The sequence below is a fragment of the Leishmania major genome, chromosome 17, assembly GCF_000002725.2.
Source record: "Leishmania major strain Friedlin complete genome, chromosome 17".
In the NCBI taxonomy this organism is placed as follows: Eukaryota; Euglenozoa; class Kinetoplastea; order Trypanosomatida; family Trypanosomatidae; genus Leishmania; species Leishmania major.
In genome coordinates this window covers 135,024-155,907 of record NC_007258.2, presented here as the reverse complement: position 1 = coordinate 155,907, position 20,884 = coordinate 135,024, and the positions used below count along the sequence as shown (strand labels likewise).

Genomic DNA, 20,884 nt, shown 5'->3' with positions numbered 1-20,884 from the left:
CATACAACAACCAAAACGAGGTTGTCCGCGACCCCGTTGCACCGGAACGCAACGGTGCTACGCTCGTTATCGAGTCGTTGCTCACTGACCACACCTACACACAGACACAGACACAGACACACACACACACATAAACGCAGGAAAACGACGAAGAAGGTCGGAGTCGCGAGTGTTGGTTGGGCAGTGGGTTTGTGGTGGTGATGGGCACGTTCGCCGCTGGAAGCATCCACAACCACCACTCCCTTCACTGCCGGTGTTGCGGTCGCTGCCTTTTGTGATTTGTAGTTTTGTTTCGCTTCTCGTGCCGAAAGTCCGGTGTACCCCCTTCTTCTCCCGACCCACACGCCGAAGGCGTCGTACGTGTGTGCATGTGCCCCTCCTCCTTTCTCTTCCTCTCTGTGTCCCTCGTTGCTTTTTCCCCCATGTGTTACTCCCTGCTCTGTGGCCGCTAGAGTAGATCTTAGTGATCCTCGAACACATACATAGGCACACGCACGCGCACACGCTTGCACTCATCAGCTGCGGTTATGCATGCCGGCCTTCGATTCTCTGCCGCAGCTCTCCGCCATCTCTCCCTCTCTCACATTCGCTCTCCACCCCATTCCTGCCGACTAGGCGGAGGGGGACGGTGGGCCAGTAGAAGCGATGAACGCCTACTTCTTTAGTCACCACATGCCTCCGCCGTCTGCACCGGCACCGCTGGTGCTGACGGCTGCCATCGCTGCGGGAGTGCAGCGTCAGGGGCTGCGTCAGTCGAAACAACGACAGACACCCATACCCCTCAGTGAATACGTGAGAGAGCCTTACAGGAAAGAAGACGAGCGATGTAGTGGCGTCAATGAAAAGGCATCGACGCAGCCATATTACGACCTTGGCGATGCGGCAATGTGCAACGCCGCCACGCCGCGGGCTACATTGCGTGCCGGGCTAGCTGCCATAGGCTTGAAACCTCGCCCCAATGCCATCCATACATCGTCCAGTCTCCGGTCAACTTCGCCTGCCGAGTCTCCTGTCGCAGCAACGCCGCACCGCACCGTGCCGTGCCTCGTCTTATTCAGTCCACAAGGCCCCCGTCCGCTGGAGGGGCTCAAGACGGTCACCCTGGAGCGTCCCGGCAACGTTGCTGCGGCTGTACCCCGCGGAGGATATCTGCGAGCTCGCGGAGCGTCCCTCAACCGACAATCCGCAGGCGGCCCTCCTTCTCTATCTGCATCTGCAGCGGTAGCATCCAGTAGGGCAGCCAGGCAGCGCAATGCGAAGCACGCAGCAGTGTCCGCCGCTGCGCGAGCGTCCCACCAGTCTTCTAGCGGGATTCGCTGCGTCTACGACCGTGACACACGCTCGCAGTTGTTGCACATTATTCCGGGCACGGAGGTTGACTTTTCCTCGTGCATGCGACTGCCGGCGCTCGCCGCGACACCCACACCAGCGTCGGGGATGGTTGCCACGCCTCTGCTGTTCGCGGCCACTGCCGTGCACACCATTGTGGTGGTGCAGTTTTGCGTAGCAGCTCCTACCCTGTCAACCGCTGCGCGACATCAGGCGGGTGCATCGCGGCCGCAGCTGCCGGGGTCACCGATCCCGCCACCCGGCAGCTTTTACATTGAGCTCGTCCTCCGCACCGGCACTTCCTCCGATAGTACTCGAGGAAGGGGCAGCACCAACGGTGGGGGCAGTAGCAGCAGCAGTGGTGGGTACCGGCTGCGCTTCACCAACACCGGGCACGCCGTACAGCGACATACTCACCACACGAAGATACCCCTGCAATGTGTGCGCACGGCGCAGTGGGTGCAGCTCTTCGTGGACCTCGAGGCGCTTCTGCAGTCTTGCAAGGCAGCCGGCGCCGTGGTGGCAGGCGGGACGCATTGTCGATTGCAGCAGCTGCGTATCGGCTCGGGCGGCAGCGCTGCTAGCACAGGTGGAGTTTACGTGCGCCGCATCATCGCCGGCCACGGGCTCCCACTTCCTCACCCCGCCATGGACCATCTCGTCACTGCGGATGGGGTACCAGGTACGATGCCTCTCATGCCCACGCCGATCGGGGGCGCGCAGGAGATCGTCAGGGACGCCGATCGAGAGGGGCACAGCGATCGCAGAGGCTCCGGAACACTGCAGCAGCGCAGCAGCGGCAGCGGCAGTTGCTGGGTTCCACCGGAGGCTCTGCGTCTTCCAGCCGAGGCGGGGGAGAGCCTCTGCGTGTTTGTGCGAACGGGAGACGAGCATGTCCTGAGCGAGGTGCCTGCCTTGCTGACCCCCGCGGAAGAACCGTCACGAGAGGGCGAGGCGCATACGAGAGACAGCGACAACAGCGTCGAGGCGACGCAGGTGCGGTGGAAGGCGAACAACTGTGCCAGTGACGTTGGCAGAGGCGCTGTAGAGTGGGCTAGGGACGCGACACAGGACACCGCAAGGCGGCGGGCAGCACAGGCAGTCACAGCAGCCGCCAGCAAGCCCCTTACCTTACCGTTGTCTGCCACTCTACCGCCGCACCAGTTACCGCGCCGTCAGCCGAAGCCCGATCAGCAACAGAGCCCCGCCTTGTTGAATTCGTACCGACACCAACCTGAGAGCGAGACCGCAGCAGCACGCGTATGCAAGAGGCAGCCGGAACCGTCGAAGGTGCTGCACCACACAGCCCTAGAGCTGTTAAGAATGCGTGATCAGCAGCAGTCACAGCCTCAGCCTGCACATCAGTTCACCGGCTCGGGAGCGGCAGCGCACGCGCAGACTTCAGCTGCCCCTCTGTCGCCTTTTTTTCCATCCTCCACCTCTCCCTGGTCTTCTCCGGTTGACGCGGCGTCTCTCTCGGCCTCCGACGACGCGGAAATGTTCGTTGTCCGCGAGGTGTCGGCCGCCGAGCAGCTCGCACCCGCCACACCGCCGCAGTACCCAGCGAATCAGCTCATGACGGGGAAGCCTCCTCTGCGTTGCACACCGTCGCAGCCACCGGTTGCCAACAAGGCAACGCATCACGCGCTTAATGCAGGACACACGGGTGAGTGGGTGGTGCAGCAAGTGGGAGAGGATGTCGTGATAGAGGACGCAGGCCAGGAGGGCTTCTCGGCACCCGCAACCGTGGGAGCGACTGGCCTTCTCTTTTCTACGACTAGCAGCGCCACGACAACTACCGCCACAACCTCAGAAACTTCAGTCTTATCCGTTGTGTCCTACTCCTCTGCTGTGGAGTTGATGGATGCGATGAGCGAGCGGGTGCGTCGCATCCAAATGGTGCTGACGGGTGTAGAAGAGGAGGCGGCCGCTGCTGCCTCCATCTTTGCCCAGCCGCTCGGCAGGCGTCCACCGTCGCGCCACGTGACGCCACCGCCTGCGGAGCAAGGTGCTCGACCGGCCGTCAGCACTGTGACACCGACAGTGCCGCCACTTTTGGCACCACCGCCACCACTCACAGGCGCTGCTGCAACCCATTCATCCCCGCCGCCTCCGCCTGCTCCTGGCCCAACGGCTCCTGCTGAGCTCATGGAGGCAGTCCTGGGTGGCACGCCGCGCGATGCGGTGGCCGCCACAGCGGCCGTACCCAGCCTGCCGCCAGCGTCACCAGCGGCTGCGATGGCGACGCAAACATGCGACAGTATTGCGCGTGTCGCAGTCGCAGAGTGTGCGGCGACAACATCAGCTGCCCCGAACGACGCGAATGCTATTCTCGAGCTGTGGAGCTCGGCAGAGAGGCCGCTCTCCTTGCCAGCTTCATACCAGCGACCAGCGACTGCCGCTGCGAAACGTACCCCACTGGCGGAGCGGCTGCGTGCGCACCAGGCGTCTCTCTCCTCGTCTTCCTCGGCCGCTTCATTTTCCCTCGTCGACGGTGGTGACAACGATGGCGTCGGTGACGCTCCTTCAGCCGCGATACCTCCGCCGACAAGCGCTGCCACCTCCTGGACGTTCCACTCGGTCTCCCTGACTCTGCAGACACCTTCAATGCTGAGGATACCCGCCACTTCCGGGGCTGTAGGCGAGGCGCTGCCACGTGCTGGCGGTGCTTCCTCAAGCTACACGGCTGGTGCGGAGAAGGGTGAGGGGGCTCCACTGCTGCGGCAGGCGCCGCGGCCTTTGAGCGAATCACAAACCCCAGCTGCAGAGGTAGTGGCGGCTGTGATGCCACAGTCAAAGTCATCATCTGGCCAAGTTACAAAGGCAGTTGTGTGGCGCCGTCCCGTCCCCGTGCCTGGCCATTCCCCGTCCGTCGGCGACGCTACTCAGCGCGCGTTGCAGGATGAGGTTCGACTCACGGGCACCCCACTGCCGGGGCGGATACGTGCTGCTGGAGCAGAAAGCGGTGGTGCAGGACGCCTAGCGACCTGGTCCGCCAGGCAGAACACCGGTCCCACCTCCTCGGGTATGCACACCCCCCTCTCGGCCGCCGTCGCTAGTAAATTGGGCGTTGCACCACAACAGGAGAGCCGTCAGGGCTTCATCGAGGGGGCAGAGCTCTGCGTAGGTGCGCAGGCTCTTCCCCCGCCTCCGAGCGGCCGCAGCTTCAGTACTGTCAGCAGCTTTCAAATGTGGCTGCCGTCCTCCTCAATGCCCACGCTGTCAGCGAGTCGTGGCCGTTACCCCTCCACGATCACACCGTTCAGCGGCGGTGGTGATCGACACTGCGATCCTTTCTCTGACTCCTCCTCCGGCGCCGGCGGTGGTCCGCGACCGCCTCGGCTCGGCATCGCAGCTGCATACCCCTCTGCGCATCCACCTATGCCACATCCGTCCGTCGTGCGCATGCCCCAGTCCGCCGCTGCAGCGACATTACCGACTTGCAATGCCGGGGCAGCGGTGGGGCCATCGCCACTCGCTCAGCAGCAGACGCTCGGCTTTCCCGCAGCCGCTTGGACTGGTGACCCACCGCAGCATGCACCCGTTTCTCATCATGAAGCTCCTCAAAACGACGTGCCGCTCTCCGCAAAGCTCGGCAACAGGGAGGGTCGGTACATGTACGACGGCGTACTGCAGTGCTACCTGGATCTGGAGACGAACGCTTACGTGGACAAGACGTAAGCCTTTGCACGGACTTGGAGTGGGGAGGTGCTCCTGGCGGCGGCACTCGTTGTGAGGAGCGTCTGCCGGATCCACCAGCCCTTCTCTCTCTTTCCCTACCGTGCCTCTGTACTCGAAGTCCCTCGCCAGCGTACACTGTTGAATGCGGTGCTCTGCGGAGAGTACCCTCGCATCCTTTCACGCGGGGCACAAGCGAACACGTCGCCCCTTCCCCCACCGCACCACTCCACGTGCCCTCGTGCCCCTGTATAATTGTGTGCCTTGTGTGCACCTGCCTGTCTGCGTACGCGCGGCCACACTGCCTCAGTGCGTGGCCTCACAGGGTCCGGCGCACCCCCCTCACTCTCTCTTTCTCTCCTTGTGGGAGAAAACCAGGCGGCCCCGCCCCTGCCCTATCCCCAGCCAAGCGCCGAGCCGCTCCTCTGGTGGCCACAGGGCCAGGCACCGACGACGCGCGGGGGTCCGAGCGATGCACGGCGACTGATGCCGGCGGTCAGGTCGTGGATGGCGCGGCGTCTGGGCGACCTGCGACCGCGAGCACGCTTGTGCTGCCGACATGACAAGCCGAGTGCCAGCGTGGCTCGAAGGCATCTGTCACCCGACCCTCGCTGCGCGCTGGTGGAGGGAGCCTGCGCCACCGCGAGGGGGGTGCGCCAGGGGCGGTGGCCGGCATGACGGGGGGGGGGCGGCTGTGAGGCGGCCTGCGGAGTGGGGTGTGGGTGGAGTCCGATGCCGAGGCCGTGCTCTCAGATGGCGGAGCCGGCGCATTGCTGTACCGGCGTGTGTCTAGGGCTGCGTCGCGCCACGCGCCAGGGGGGGGGAGGGCCTGTGGCATTACCGGGGAGGCTCGAGGGCGGAGGTGGACCTCGCGTTGTCTGGCAGAGGAGTGGACTCACATTGGAATAGAAGAAATGCGACATACGTATGACCTTCCTACGCGTTGCTTCCGCGGCTCTCTCGGTCCTCCGTGGGATTCCACTTCTCTCATTCTGTTAGCTTCCTATCTGCTCCTCTTCTCATGATGCTCTCGACGGCTTGGCCAAAGTGCATGGCCGCCTTCATTCCACACACGCACACACGCACACACGCAGGACCTCGCCATCGCGCATCTTCCCTTCCGGGCGTCTTCCTCTCGTCGACATTTGTTTCGCCGCATCGTTGGCGGTGGCCGCTGCTGTCATTGGTCGAGAAATGCCGTCGGCGCACAGGCATCGTCGACCGAAGACGGCCAGCGTTACAGTCTCTGAAAAGTCTAAGAAGCACGTACGAGGGACTGCAGACGAATCTTCGACGGGCACCAATGCTCGGGGTATCGCAGCCGCTATCGGTGGCGGCGGCCCGAGCCTGGACTCGGAGAAACGGTCGAAAGGCGTGCCGGCGCCGGCGGCAGTGCTCATGCGGGCGCTCGGGCTGGCTGTTGAGGCAGGTGACGGCACTGGCGACAAGGGCGAGTGCGACTCGGCGTTGCTGACTAGCAGCCTAAGCTGCGACCCGTCTCGCAGTATGGAGGTGGAGGTAGAGACGAGACAGGGGTACGTCTACACAGGCAAGCTGGTACACATTGATGGCCACTACAACGTTATGCTGAACGAGGCGCTGGTGCAACGAGCCCGCAGTTTTGATGTGGAGCGGGCGGTACTGCGTGAGAAGTTGCAGCGGGAGGCACGGCTCATCGCAAGCAGTCTCCAAGGCGTGGTGGCAGAGGATGCAGACGTGATGCAGAGCACTAGTGAGCTGATGCCGCGACCTCGCTACATCGGTGCCACGTACATCCGAAGCAACAACATCTTCCTCATGCGCTTCGTTGACGCGTCAGGTGGAACTGGTACAACAGCTGCTTCTGCGGCTTCCTCCAACTCCGCGTTGGGGCAGCTCAAGAGTGGTTTTTCAGCAATGGCTGCATCGATCAAGGCCCACTTGCAGCGGGAGAAGACGCGCAACCGGGCCGCGCGCCGCAAGCGTCTCGAGGCCAAGAAGTCGGCAGGAGGCGGCGGCGGCGGTCGGTAAAGGGTGTTTAGGGCATAAGACGCGCTAATCTGTCGATGCACAGGACACTAGTGACCTGGAAACACAACTCACACAAGTGCCTAGATACACGACGCACTGTGCGGGCCATGCACTGGGGCGCTGAACACGCCGACTGGGGAGCCTGTCTGTGTCCTCTTCCACTCTCTGAGTTCTCTGCGGCATCTTCGTGTGAAGGCGCCTGCTGATGGCATGGGCGTCGCTTGACACGTTGTCGCGTCGAGGTTGCCCAGAGGATGGCAATTCCCCCCGGCACGCTTCGCTGGGCGAGGGATGGCCGGCCGCGTCGGTTGAAAAGTGAAGGGAGGAAAAGCTGACCTTGATAGACACATGTGCGCGCGCGCCTCTGTCTTACCCTTTTACGCGCGAGCGAGTACGCATGTGGAGGCGTGGACTCCGACCAACACGCAGCGATGGAGGCGGGGGGGGGTAGGAAGACGCCCAACGAGCGAAACGCAAGCGCGCACGTACGTCTCGAGCAGCGGTGCCGAAAAATACCGTTTGACCGTTCCCCCCCTTTGTATTGTCTTTTCGGTCCTGCCCGAGTCGATCCTTATCTTTCGAAGGTCGTCATCTCCACTCCCCCTCCGCTCCGCTCCCTCACCCCTCTCGCTCGCTCGCATGCACGCATGCATGCATTCGCTTCGACGCGCGTGTGGGTGTGCGTGCCTGCCGCTTGCGCACGTGCACGACAGTACTGCATATTTTCACAGAAACAATAGAAGCACGCACGAAAAGGACGATCGAGAACCTGAGAGAGAGCCGAGCAGCATCATCACCAGACAGAGCGTCGTGTCACCGGTGCCCCTCTACCCCTTCTGCGCGCCGTGCTCCTCCGCCTCTTCTTGCCCCATCTCTGCCTTGGCACCCCCCGCTGCCCCCCGCTGCCCCTCGCTCCTCCGCTTACTATCACCTCGCTACTAGCGCAGAGCTGTCATAGATTGAACTAGGCACACATGCACATACATCCTTGCGCAGCTGCCCCCTCCTCCCCCTTCCATCGGATTGTGCGGCGTCTGCACCTCTCAGTGGAGAGCTCGTATGGGGATGTCTGTTACCATGATTAACGCCATACCGTTACTCAGGTCCATGCATGCCAACTGCGTGTGCCCTGTGTGCTTCGAAGTTTTCAAGAAACCGGTGTGCTTTCCCTGTGGCCACATCCTATGCCGCGCCTGCGCTACTCGCTGCATCGCAGCACGTCCTCGGTGTCCGCTGTGCAATCAAGCGGTGCCTAACATGCGCCACTGTGCCCCTCTGCCTCAGCTGTCTCTCCTTTGCGTTCTGACGCGTGAGGTGGGGCTACGCGCCAGCGGGCTTCAGCTGCGATCATCCGTGCAGAACGCGGCAACGCCGTTGTCTCACAGGAATCACGACTCATCTATGAAGCGGCATCGAGGCGCCACCGCAGACGACGCGGTGGAAGAAACGCAAGGGGAACATCAGGCACCGCGGCCGCGACGGTCGTCACTGTCACCTCCGCCGGAACAGCGCCCCTTCTTGTCATTGCGTGAGCCTCGGGCATCACATCGTGTCGCGAACGCAGTCGCTGCCACCGAGGGTAGCACCGCCAACCATGCTCAGCACACGAGTCTGCCAGAGCTTCTGCGTGCCGCAGCCGGCGAGACGCAGCGACTGCAAAGTGAGTCGCCTCCCCCACCACTGTTGATGGTGGGGGAGGGTGATGATGTGCTCTTGGGCGAAGCGCCGCACCGCTCGATCATTGCTCAGGTCACCACATCTTTGCCGTCTGCCATCGCGCATCGTGTCGGGGATAGCGGCGCACTTGGACGAGGTCAGGATCAACCGCCAACACCCACACCACCTCCGGCACTGTCGCCCTCGCCAGCGCCCTTCTCCACTCCCCTTCAGCTAATGTGCAACCACATCACGGATCACGCTGATCAGCTCGATTCGACGCCGCTGCTGAGTCCGCTACCCTTCACCGCATTTGCGGTGGTAGAGGCGGCGAGCGTTACCGCTGCGGCAAGTGTCACACATCGCAGTGCTCAGGCATCTTCAAGAGTACTCGCCACGGAACATGCATCGAATGCCAAGAAAGCATCCTCGTGGAGCCTGTGGAGACGCGGCCGGGGAGTGATACACTGCACGCTTACTCCCCCTGCAGCGCGGCTTCTGGCACGACAATCGGTAGTAGCTGATGGGGCAGGTCGAGGAAAGACGGAGGCGGCGTCGAAAACGGCCTCATCGTCGTCTGCCGCCTCCGCTGACACGGCCGCGTCACTCTGGCACCGCTTTGGCTGCTGCGCCCTCTGCGGCCTTGACGTGGTGCAACGCGCGGCGGTGCGACAGCGTCTGCAACACCTCCTGCGATCCCCGACGGCGCACTGCGATCCAGCGGAGTTGGCTATGCAGACCGAGGAGAGCCTCTCGCTGCTGCTGGGGCCGTTGTGGGGTGTGTGCTGCGAGGTGCAGGAGCATAGCACCAACATTGCTCAATCACAGGTGTCGACGTGCGAAGGCGAGTACACGACAACCGAACTCGATGCGGTGCAGGGGAGCTACTGTTGTCCTTGTCGTGGCGAGGTGACAGCGCACCACGTTACAGGCGTGGCTCACCACAATTGTCTGGCGTGGGCTGGACTTCTAGACTTCTTCACCAACACTTCTCTCGAGGACCTTCCCGCCGCCGCTGCTGCTGGGGTGTACTTCGTCCCCAGCATGACCGCATCGCTGCACATGACGGTGCCGCTGCAGGATCCATTAGGGGTTCTCGCGGCGCGCACATCAGGCCGCGTGGCTCGCTGGCAGCTGCTGGCGGCGACTTTGTGTCACATGCATCAACGGGACGCGGATGAAGAGAGTGAGCTGGGGAAACGCGTTCAGACCTCTGGTGAAAGCGGTGCAGAGGGACCGCTGATGACACCGCGTTGTGCGCTGTGCGAAGACGGTGCACCGCTGCTAGCCTCCAACTCCCCTTCTTTTCCTTTTGGGGCGGGTCTGCGCGTGTGCGAGGGCACGGAGCGTGGCGAAAGCAGCTGCGGTCAGCAGTACCACTACCCCTGCGCCCTGCTCGCCGGTGCCTCAGCCTGTATCATATTCGGCTTGGAAGATGAGTGCAATGTGCTGGACGCCAGCGCGAGCACACCCGTTCGCGATCGCAGCGCTGGAGGGAAGCGCCGTGGCGTCGAACGTCCAGTGGAGGTTTGGTGCGGGGTCTGCCACGAGCGGCACGAGGTCTGCCGTCGGCGTGTGTGAGATGCAGATGCAAGAGGAGGTTGGCAACGTCGGTAACATCGTCCGCTTCCGTCTGTACCGAAGGCGTGTGCTCACTCAGTTGTGCCTCTCTGTGTGCCTCTCGCCCTCCTTCTCGCGCAGCTTGAAGCGGATGGGGTGAGGCTTCTCTTACTCTTTCCCGTTTTATCTGCCGCTCTTCTTCTGTCCTCGGGGGTCTTTCAGCTGCTCTCTCACACGGCCGTGCCCCCTCCCCCTGCGACTGCGTTTTTCGCTGCCCGCCGGTGCGAGGCCAACGCGGGCAAGAGGTGGGAGAGGGGGGACGAACTAAAAGAAGAGCGGCAGCAACAGGAACGCAGACGTGGGCACGCACATAGACACATAGACATATTCAGATACACACACGTAGGCGTACATAGGTAGTTAATACATACATATACATATATAAACGCTCCTGCGAGCACAGGAAACAACGCCGGCTGCTCTCCGCCATGACACGTCGACCGAAGCACGTGGAGGGATTAGAGTCCTTTTCTTTTTTTTTGTTTCGAGAAGAGGTGTGTGTGTGTGTGTGTGTGGGTGGGTGGGTGGGGAGGGGAAGGGAGAGGGAGAGCGTTGTGCAATGACAGCGTCCCTCCACTCCTCCCTTGACCGTTTGTCGTGCACGTCTTCATGTTATCCGCTCTCCGTCTCGCTCGCTCCCGCTCTCTCTCTCTCTATTCGCCTTCCTCTTTCCTCATCCCATTTTTCTTTCGCTCTGTTCGCATCGGTGTGCCACGCAGTCCATCTCTCGTGCCCTGTCCGTCTCTCTCTCTCTCCCCCCACCACACACCCATAGATCCACCACGCGCGCACATCCCGCCACTTCTTCGGCACACCGCACCCCACACCCAACGATTCTATACACGCTGCCTTTTCGTCCCCTTCCTTCCAGAGGACCACCTCCCTCGCCGCTTCTGTTTTTTTTTTGTTGTTGTTGTTCTGCTGTGTGTGCGCTGACGCGCTGCTGGATCGCCTTGCACACGCGCACGGGCTTCCAGGGAAGCAAGACAACCTACCTCGGCACACGTGTTTTTCTTGTTTGCTTCTTCGAATCGCCCACAGCACATCCCAATACGATGTCGTACACTGGCGAGGAATCCACTGGCATGCCGCCGCAGCCGCCGATGATGGGGCCTGGCTCTGCGACGGCCGACCAGACCAGCATCGTCTCGGGCGGCAAGCTCGGTGGCAAGGGCAAGGGTAAGGGCAAAGGTAAGGGCAAGCGCGGTGGCAAGACTGGCGGCAAGGCAGGCCGTCGCGATCGCATGTCGCGTGCTGCGCGGGCAGAGTTGAACTTCCCGGTCGGTCGCATTCACTCTCGCTTGAAGGATGGTCTCTACCGCAAGCAGCGTTGCGGCGCATCTGCCGCCATATACTGCGCCGCTCTGCTGGAGTATCTCACGACGGAGGTGATCGAGCTCTCCGGCGCGGCGGCAAAGGCTCAGAAAACAGAGCGCATCAAGCCGCGCCACCTATTGCTCGCCATTCGAGGTGATGAGGAGCTGAATCAGGTAGTGAAGGCGACCATCTCGCGAGGTGGCGTGGTGCCGAATGTGCACAAAGCACTGGAGAAGAAGTCCAAGAAAAAGAGCGCCAAGCGTGCCGCGTAAGCTCCGCCCCGCCACGCCCCGCCATGCTACATGCAGCCACTACACCGAGCGTGTATGTGCGCACGGATGTGCTGGTGCGTTTCTCTTACGTGTGCTCGTGCATCCACTTGGTGTGTCAACGTCTGCAAGGGAGAGCTGAACAGATGATGTAGCCGCACCGGTTCGTTAGTTTCCGTTTCCATGTTATTGTTGTCGTGGCGGCGGTGAGCTCAGTGGGCGTTATGGAGGGTGGTGGTGGTGGTGGTGGTGGAGGGGTAGAACTAGAGAACCAGGAGGGCAGACCAACAAAACGTGTGTAAGTGTGTGCGTGTGTGTGTGTGTGTCCAGTGGTACCATGCAACCGCAGTCGGTGGTGTCCGTCTGTATGCCTGTCCCGGCAGAGGGGCATGAGGAAGACGCGGGCGAGTTTGCACGTGTGCAAAAAAGGCTGAAGGTGTGTGTGTGTGTGTGTGTGTGTGTGGCACGTGCTGCTTTTCCTTTCCAGGCGTTTCCTTTCCGCAGCTCACGTCTGTGCCACAGATCAGCACACAACCTGTGGGTGCGTAGGTGGGTGGGGGAGGGATGCAGCTTGCAATCCCCTTCTTGCACAGCTGGCCGTTTGCTGCCTCCCTTCCCCTTCCTCCCTTCCTCTTTCTCTCTGCCCCCTCCTTCCCCTCACCCCACCCTCCCACCCCACCCCAACTCTCTCTCTCTCTGAGCATCAGTCAGCCTTCATGAGGGCTGCTCCGACCGTTCTACATAGATGATGCCTCATTTCTTCGCTTTCTGTATAAAGCGGAGTGTGTCCCCTTTTTGGCATTGTTGCCTCCGTGTGTGTGTGTGTGTGTGTGTGTGTGTGTGTGTGTGTGTGTGCGTGTGTCTCTCCGGACGCGACCTCCGTGATGGTCGAACTGTGTACGTGTAGGCAGAGGGGAGAGCGATCTATTTGTGCGGCGGCACCGGAGGCGACAGAGCCAGAGGCGAAAAGAGTACGGACCAGCGCAGTGGCGGCTTGATGAGTGTGCGCCAGGGAAGGCTGCTGCTGCTGCTTTATTCGTTGCTCTCCTTTCATGTGTGTGGCGTATGTGATCCACATGGGCGTGTGTGATGCACCTCTTCTTTTCATGTCATCTCGCTCTTCCCACATGGCACATACACGCAAAACACGCCATGTAACGCGTACCGCTGCACAGACGTTGGCTAGACACCTTCTTCTCCTCCCCCTTTCCTTCTTTCGCTTTCTTCTTTTCTTGTTAGAGTTGTACGAAACCGCGGTGGATGCATCGTGTTTGCTCCTGTTATGTCCGTGCGTGCGTGCGTCTGCTGGCTCGCCCCACCACCGCCCCACCACTGCCCCCCCTTTTTTGCTCATAAATCTATGTACACGCTCTGCTGCCGCGCCGCCGTTGTCTTCGGCGCTGTTTCGTCTCCCCGCACCCCTGTGTATGTGTGTGTGTGTGTGCAGTTACCCCGAGTAGAGTCCTCACCCAGACCTAGACCTGAACGCACAAAAGCACCCAGCAGGCACACCCACTGACAGACACAGGCCTAGTGGGTGTTGTGCCACCCGCCTCCCCCTGCGCGCGCAATATAGAAACCGCACTGCCAACATCTGTTACCTCAGCGCGCTCGATTGCATGCGTCCTCTTGTATCATTGCTGGAGCGGGGTGGTGGTGATGGGGGCACGCATATGGGCAGACAAACATACACACACAGGGTGCGGGAGAGACACAAACACGTGTGCACGCAAACATTCTTACGTGCAGTCGGTGCGAAGAGCAGGCGTGCGAGAGAGAGGAGAGGGAAAGAGAGGCGAACTCGTTGGCGTTGGCAGTGAGGGCACCTTTCTCCTCTTTCACGTTTTTCGGTGTGCGCGTGTGCGTGCAAAGACGCATGCGCGGATGCGACTGAGTGTTGTGCGTACAGAGGCAGAAGTGTAGAGCAGAAAAGAACAGAAAGGCGTGTACGCGTCGAGCGAGGGGGGAGGGGGTGGGCCGCGTGGACGTGAGTCAACTTGCACTCGCACGGCGTACACGTGGTGACAACGAAAGAAACAGCCCGTCTTATTTCTATCCGGCGCGGTTCACCCCTTCTTCGCAGGCTGCAGGCGGCGGTCTTTGGTTTTCGTGGCCGTCTTGGCAAGCTGGCGAGAGAGGAGGTAGAGGACTGCGCAGGAAGGAGGCGGTGGGAGGGAGATGAAGGGGCCCTCGGCCCTTTGAGGTCTTCGCCACATCTCACGCTCATCTCTGCATTTCTAGTTGTCCCCTCGATGCCCTTTGCACAGAGCCCCCTTCCTCCCTCCTCCCTCATCTTCCCACTGCCGCCACCACGTGTCACGAGGTGGAGAGGTGAAGCGAAGAAGGCGATCGAATTCCCTCCTTGTACTGCGCGTCTGTTTTGCGTGCGCTGTGGATGCACGCGCACGTGTGCATGTATGCGCTTGTCCCCCACATCTTGTGTACCATCCTATGCGACTTCTGTGCGTGTGCGTTGTCTCCCGCGTTTCCTTTCCGTCTCTTTTGTTCCCTTTATGCCGCACTCGGCCCCCACCCCTCTCCTCGCTAATACGCCGCCACCTCCGGAGCATCCACAGAACAGCCGTAGACACCGATAGCTCGCACCGTCGTGCACTCCAGGTGCATCCGACGTACGCAAAGTGGTCTTGCATCTGATTGACACATCTTGAACACACACACACACACACACGCAAACGCTCTTCATACCTACATTATCTCGCAGGTGCCAGACAAACTCATGCGGACGGGTCCCTGCGCAGGTGACCCAGTGGTCTGTCTTGTGTCTCCCTCTCTGCACATATCCACCCGTAGGACTGCTCCACTCCCTCTCCCTTGTTTCTTCGCCAGAAACTGAGTGACGTGGGGCAGTGTGGAACAGGGAATCGGGAAGGAGGCTCGCCGTGCTACTCGTGTTATTGGTACGCCCCCACCCCCACAGCCGACCGTATTCCAGCTCGTCTTCTTCCATGTAGTGTTTTACTTCTTTCTCGATCTCTAACAGGCCATCACCATCTACCCCACATCTCGCAGCCGCACTACTGCCGCGTCGTTCTTCTCTCTTTGGCTCGTGTCTGCCTCCACCGCGCCTCTCCGCCGATCGCATAGCTCAGACTCGGCTTGGCCCCCCTCCCCCTCTCTCTTTCTGTGTGTGTGTGTGTGTGTGTGACTGCGGTCTTTGTTTCTCTACGCTATTCTCAGCATCTGCGAGTGAGCCGCCTTGTTCTACACCCTCTTCGCGCTACATCCCGCAGCCTCTCTCTCACAAACACACACACACGCACACACGCACACACAGAGATACACACTTTCCCATCACTGCCACCGCTGTCGTGCATCCGCGGCACTTATCTGGGAGTTCGCGTGAGTGCGAGCGGTGCCGCCCCCTTCTCTTCCTCCTCCCCGCTGACGCCCCTTTCACTGCCTTGGCTTTGTGCTCCTTGTCTATCGTAATCACTAGTAGTAGTAGTAGTTGAGGACTAGTACCCGCTGCCCTTCCCTACCTCCCTCCCTCCCGTAGCCTCCTCTTGCTTTCTCTTCGCCTCTTCGTTTCTTTTTTCTTCGACACGGCTGCTCGGGTCCGATGCTGCGTCTTGGCCAGCCAACCTTGACGGCGATGCGCTGCGTCCCTGCTGCCTCTGCTTCTGCGACCGCGGTGGCGCCGACGACAAGCTACCCGTCCACCAGCGCGGCGCTCCTTGCGAATACCCGCGCCATCCACGGTGAGGTGCGTCACCAGAACACGGACTACGACAACACCCGAATTCCGTGGGACTTCACCACAAGCAGCTACGAGAAGATTCACAACGAGATCTTGCCCAAGTTTCCACGCGGCCGGCGAATCTCGGCCACCATTCCGCTGCTGCATCTCGCTCAGCAGCAGCAGGGCGGGTACATCCCGGTGACAGCCATGTACAAAATAGCCAAGATTTGTGAAGTGCCACCGATGCACGTCTTCGAGACAGTCACCTTCTACTCCATGTTCAACCGGCACCCGGTTGGTAAGTACCACATCCAATTCTGCCGCACCACCCCCTGCATGCTGTGCGGCGCCGATGAGCTGATGGAGCGCACCATGCACTATCTGAACGTGCGCATGCACGGCACAACGAGCGACGGCCTTATCACGATTGGCGAGATGGAGTGTCTCGGCGCGTGCGTGAACGCACCAATGCTGGTGGTGAGTGACTACAGCAACCCGCCCAACTTCTCGTACGACTACATGGAGGACTTAACGTGGGAGAGTATCAAGACGCTCGTGGAGAACCTCCGTGGCGGAAAACCTTTCAAAATCGGCTCGCAGCGTCTAGATCGCAGGTACGCTGAGCCGGCCGGTGGGCGCACGTCGCTCCTGTTCAAGGAACCGCCAGGTCCGTACTGCCGTGACTTCGACGCCGAGCCGGACAAGAAGGCGGACGCCGCGTCGCCCAAGAAGTAGTCGTACCCTTTTAGTTCTATTGATGTATGCGCTGATTGGTTCTCTCTGCGTACCGAAAATCGTTGGGTATGTCTGTCTGTCTGTCTCTCTGTGTGTGTGTGTGTGTATGCGGGAGGGGGGGGGAGGCAGCGGGTGTGGCTGGATTAAGTCGAGTGGAAGAAGGGCATCGGGGGTTTTGCAACCACCCCTTATATCCCTTCTCCACTCCTTTCTCTCCCCGCCGGTGGCGCTTCGCCGCCGTGTACAGGAATAGATGGGTATGAGGATCCGCCGTGGTTTGCGACCCCCCAGCGCCCTTTCTCTCTGTGTATGTATGTGCGACTGTGCACACGAATGAACGCCTGTGTTTGAGCCTCACATGTCTTTTGCACCTCTCTTCCTCTGTCTTCGATCTGACAAGCGTCGCTCGCCGGCTCCCGATCACCAAACACATACCTCGACAGTCGTGGAACTCATCGCTTCGCACAACAGCACCCCAGCGGATGCAGCATCTCTTTCTTCCTGTGCTTCTCGTCTCCCTTCCTCTCTCTGTCACGCACATTTCGCTCGCGTGCGTGCGTGGGTGAGCATATTCGCTCCTGCGCGTGCCACGGAAGGATACACTGACCAATCACCCGAGGTGCGGGAAAACGGGGACAACGCACGCACCTCATTTGCCTCCTTCTTAGCTACACCACACATCTCCCCACCCTATACACACACACACACACACACACACACACACACCAGCGACCACACAGTTTATCCAACGACAGAAAAGAAACGAGGGAAGCTGCAAACGGATGTCTTCGCCACCGGTGCCAACCCCGTCGTCCCAGCTGTCTACCGCGGCCGGCGCTGCGACCATCACTGCAGCCAAGAAGACAGATGACGTCTCGGACCTCATGGCAGCGATTCAGAGTGTTCTGGCGGAGCATAATATCAAGGATGCCCGATTCATTCTCGAGCTACCATCAACGGCTGCCGCTGCGTCCACTGTCGCGACTGCTGGCGACGCTGACGCGCCGGGGACCCGGGGAGCGGGTAATGCTTCAGTGGTGGCTGCACCGATCGACTCTTCTGCGCCCAGTACTGAAGGAGGAGTGGCCAATACTACGCTTCTGATGGGGATGCAGACCACCCCCGCTGCGGTCCCAACCCCTCCACCGGAGCATCAGCGACCCCCACCTCGCGCTCGGTCTCCCTCAGCGCGGCAGCGATCTCCCGCCTCGTATCACTCCGAGTCGCTCCTGGGGCATGCACTTCCCGCGCCCTCCACTTCGCATTCAGGCTCTCCTCCGCTGAACGACAGCATAAGCTCGCTGGGTGCCACGGCGCGCCCAGCGCCAGGGGCGGCCGCCGGCGATGCGAGCGGAACGCACGTGACACCGGGCGCGGCAGCGGAGGACGGCTCTGCGACCACCATCCCCGCACAGCCGCCAGCTCAGCCGCATCCACCACCTCCGAAGCGCGATGTCGATGCCATCACCTCGGATGGCGCTGCGGCCGTTCTTACAGGCGAGGTCGCTGCAGAAATCTGCCGTGTGTCGAATCAGCTCGCGCAGGACATTGCGGCCGCCGAGGCTCAAATGTCGCGGAAGGAAATTCTGCAAAAGTTTGTGGGCCGTAGCGTCATCCTCGAAGATAGGCGGCAGCGTGAGGCGCAGCAGCTGGCTCAGGCGTCAAAGTTGTCGTGGAACGGCATCCCGCATCCTGCCGTGCCGTTCAAGGCAGATGCGGCTAGTGTGCATACGACAGCATCGTCACAGCCTCGTTGCGGAATTCCGACGGCCTCTACCAAGCCTCCCGCGCAGAAGCTCAGCGCCGACGCCACGATCCCTTGTGGCACCGTGGCGAGTGCTTTCTCCGCCGCCGTATTACCTCCCCCTCCACCGGAACCACGACAGCCGCAGCGTCGCAGCATCGTGCGCCTGACCCCGCCATCGAGAACCCCCGTCCACAGCGGTGGCAACGGCGCCCCCGGCTCGGTTCTGCCGGATAGCAGCTCCCTACCCTCTCTCGTGTCGGCCAAGAAGTCCGCCGTGCCTGGCAAGACGCCCGTCTTCAGCATTCTCAACAAGGATGGGAGCCGCCTGCTCGATCAAGGCGGTGCCGCGATGACGCTACGGACATCGTTGCCCGGGGCTCTAGCAAAGACAGGAGGCGCATCTGTAGCTCCAGCAGGGGCGGCCACGAATGGCGGTGACGCGACAGAGGCGAGTCGGTCCAGCAGTAACAGCAACAGCAACAACACTAGCATCTCCCATATCCGTCAATCACGCCCCAGCAGCGTTTCCCTCCTCGCCGACGACCGCGCGCCGCCGTCGCCGGTGCACGAGCCGCTGCTCGGTGTGGCGGCGGAGGAAGAGGCGAACCGGCAGTGCAGCATACTCATGCAAACCCAGCCCCGTTCCCCCACACCGGAGCCCCAGCCGGTGGAGAGTGCCATCAACAGGGATGATGGGGAGGTGCTGCGGAAGATGTTGTCGGAACAGAGCAAGGAAAACACACGTCGCGCCTTGCAGCTGCAGAACCAGTCACGTCTCTCGCACACGACACAGATGGCGACCACGTCGGTGATGGGAAAGAACCAGCCCAGCGCTTCCGGCACGTTTTCCACCGCATCGACTCCGCGCTCGCCGTCTAGGCCGTCTACTTCGGCTGCCGCCGCGTCTTCTCAGCCCTCTCTGCGTGCTATGCTGCAGGAGCAGCAGCAGCTGCAAGACGCCAGTCGCCGCAGCATGGAGGAGCACAATCGACTCATGCAAGCGGCTCGAGCTGCACGGACGCCGGCGTCCGCGTTGTCGAATGCGTTCGAGACATCTAAGACACCGGCGGTGGCACTCGCGACCCCGCCAGCACACGCGACAACGGCAGCGACCGGCGCCGCAGCTGCCGCGCCGGTGACGGTGAAGGAGGACGACGCGGCGCACTGGAAGGCCGGCATTGCCACCTCGGCACGAGCGTCGCCGCCGAGGCACAACGCGAACGGCACATTCACGCCCAGCACCTCCAGTATTCAAGTTGTGAAGTTCACGCTTCCCCACGAGGAGGAGGCGCGGCAGGCGGCGGTGCAGCAGCTGTGTCGCAGCCCCTCAGGGACGCAGCATCTGGACAGCAAGGATCGCTATCGCGCCCTCCTGGCCGCGCAGCAGAACGAGTTCGCTGCACAGGAGGCGAAGACACAGGACTACAAGGTGCTACTGAACCGCGCCGTCGAGTTCAATCGCTTCCAGCAGCAGCAACGAACCAAGCCGTCTTAAAGAGCCAGCCAGCCGGTATCCACCACCATTTGTGCGGCTTGATGGTTCATCGAGGCGGTGGTGGCGATGCACCTTCGCGTCCGCGCCGTCCCCACTGGGAGGGCTTATGTACATAACACCAACGTAAAACATGTATGCTTCTCTACCGCTCTTTGTGCATGTGTTGATGTGCACAGCTCGACATGGGTGTAGCGGGCTTCGATGTATATGCGTAGCCAAACACAAGAACAACTTCCCCCCCACCCTTCAAAAGACTAGCGAATACCGTTGATTCGGTGTCGTTCTCACTGTGTGTATGCGTGTGTGTGTGTGTGCGTCTCGTGCGCTGACGTCAGCCTCCGACACACCTCTACCTACCCCCCCCCCCCCCTTCCACCCCTTTCCCACCAGCAGTCCATCCGTTGCCCAAGCACATGGAGCAGACCAATACACGACAGACAGAGGGCGAGGGAGAGGGAGCGGGAGGGAGCAAACGATGGCCATGCGAAATGTATGTGTATGTATGTATATATATATATGTGTGTGTATCTATTCACATGTACATATATATCTATATCTATGTATGTATACATACATCTATCTATAAATATATATGTATACGCGTTTGTGCTCGATGTTTAGTTGTCGTGAAATGTAATCCGAGACGAAGCGCGCGACAAGGAGAGCTGGAAAAGGAACAGCAAGAGAAGAAGGGCAGGCACACACACACACACACACACACACACACATACAGACAGACACAGACGCCGGCACAGGTGAACGAAAACGAGCAAGGGCAAGAACCGCAGCACGGACACCAATAAGATTGCTCTACTTCCCCCCTACCTCTCCGTCCGTGTGTGTGTGTGTGTGTGTGTGTGTATGCTTCTTACTCCCTTCCTATCAGATCTCACTTCTGTGTTACGTCTCGCGTCGGGCTGCACTCTGTCTTTCCTTATGAGTATTCTTCATGTATGTGTGCTCTTCCCCTTCTGCGTCTTTTTCTCTCATGACCATGCTCTCGTCCTCTCACCGTGCACACGTGTGCAAGCGATAGGGATACCGGACTTCCTCCCTCTCCCCCTCCTTCTCCTCGCCACGCTTCACGACTTGTTTCTGTTTAAATCTGTGTTGCTTCCCACCTTCTTTGTATCTTTGTCTGTCTTGTGATTTCGCGTACCTTCGGAACCATGCAGTGATGTCGGCACGGCCGCCACACACACGCAGGCATACATACACACAGACGTCGCTTCTCTTCCTTTCCCCCGGGCCGCGTCACGGTTTCGGGCTGATCCTTCTTCGCACAGAGTACATTCTCTCTTGTCTGTTTGATTTCGCCGTCACGCTGC

At 60.8% G+C, this 20,884-nt stretch overlaps 6 protein-coding genes across 6 annotated transcripts; all 6 read left to right on the top strand.

Annotated features, from left to right (window-relative positions):
• Window positions 1-885: 885 nt before the first annotated feature.
• Window positions 886-5,010, top strand: LMJF_17_0310 (conserved hypothetical protein; the record flags this gene model as incomplete). Its single annotated transcript, XM_001682233.1, has 1 exon — window positions 886-5,010. One exon carries the CDS (start codon window positions 886-888, stop codon window positions 5,008-5,010), a length of 4,125 nt encoding a protein of 1,374 aa, XP_001682285.1.
• A 1,395-nt stretch (window positions 5,011-6,405) lies between these two features.
• On the top strand, window positions 6,406-7,017 carry LMJF_17_0300 (conserved hypothetical protein; the record flags this gene model as incomplete). The annotated part of the gene is made up of 1 exon (XM_001682232.1): window positions 6,406-7,017. The coding sequence occupies one exon, from the start codon at window positions 6,406-6,408 to the stop codon at window positions 7,015-7,017; it is 612 nt and encodes a 203-aa protein (XP_001682284.1).
• A 1,059-nt stretch (window positions 7,018-8,076) lies between these two features.
• Window positions 8,077-10,254, top strand: LMJF_17_0290 (conserved hypothetical protein; the record flags this gene model as incomplete). Its single annotated transcript, XM_001682231.1, has 1 exon — window positions 8,077-10,254. The coding sequence occupies one exon, from the start codon at window positions 8,077-8,079 to the stop codon at window positions 10,252-10,254; it is 2,178 nt and encodes a 725-aa protein (XP_001682283.1).
• A 1,094-nt stretch (window positions 10,255-11,348) lies between these two features.
• LMJF_17_0280 (putative histone H2A) lies at window positions 11,349-11,882 on the top strand (the record flags this gene model as incomplete). Its single annotated transcript, XM_001682230.1, has 1 exon — window positions 11,349-11,882. One exon carries the CDS (start codon window positions 11,349-11,351, stop codon window positions 11,880-11,882), a length of 534 nt encoding a protein of 177 aa, XP_001682282.1.
• A 3,610-nt stretch (window positions 11,883-15,492) lies between these two features.
• Window positions 15,493-16,314, top strand: LMJF_17_0270 (putative NADH-ubiquinone oxidoreductase,mitochondrial; the record flags this gene model as incomplete). The annotated part of the gene is made up of 1 exon (XM_001682229.1): window positions 15,493-16,314. One exon carries the CDS (start codon window positions 15,493-15,495, stop codon window positions 16,312-16,314), a length of 822 nt encoding a protein of 273 aa, XP_001682281.1.
• An 884-nt stretch (window positions 16,315-17,198) lies between these two features.
• On the top strand, window positions 17,199-19,556 carry LMJF_17_0260 (conserved hypothetical protein; the record flags this gene model as incomplete). The annotated part of the gene is made up of 1 exon (XM_001682228.1): window positions 17,199-19,556. One exon carries the CDS (start codon window positions 17,199-17,201, stop codon window positions 19,554-19,556), a length of 2,358 nt encoding a protein of 785 aa, XP_001682280.1.
• Between the last annotated feature and the right edge of the window lie 1,328 nt (window positions 19,557-20,884).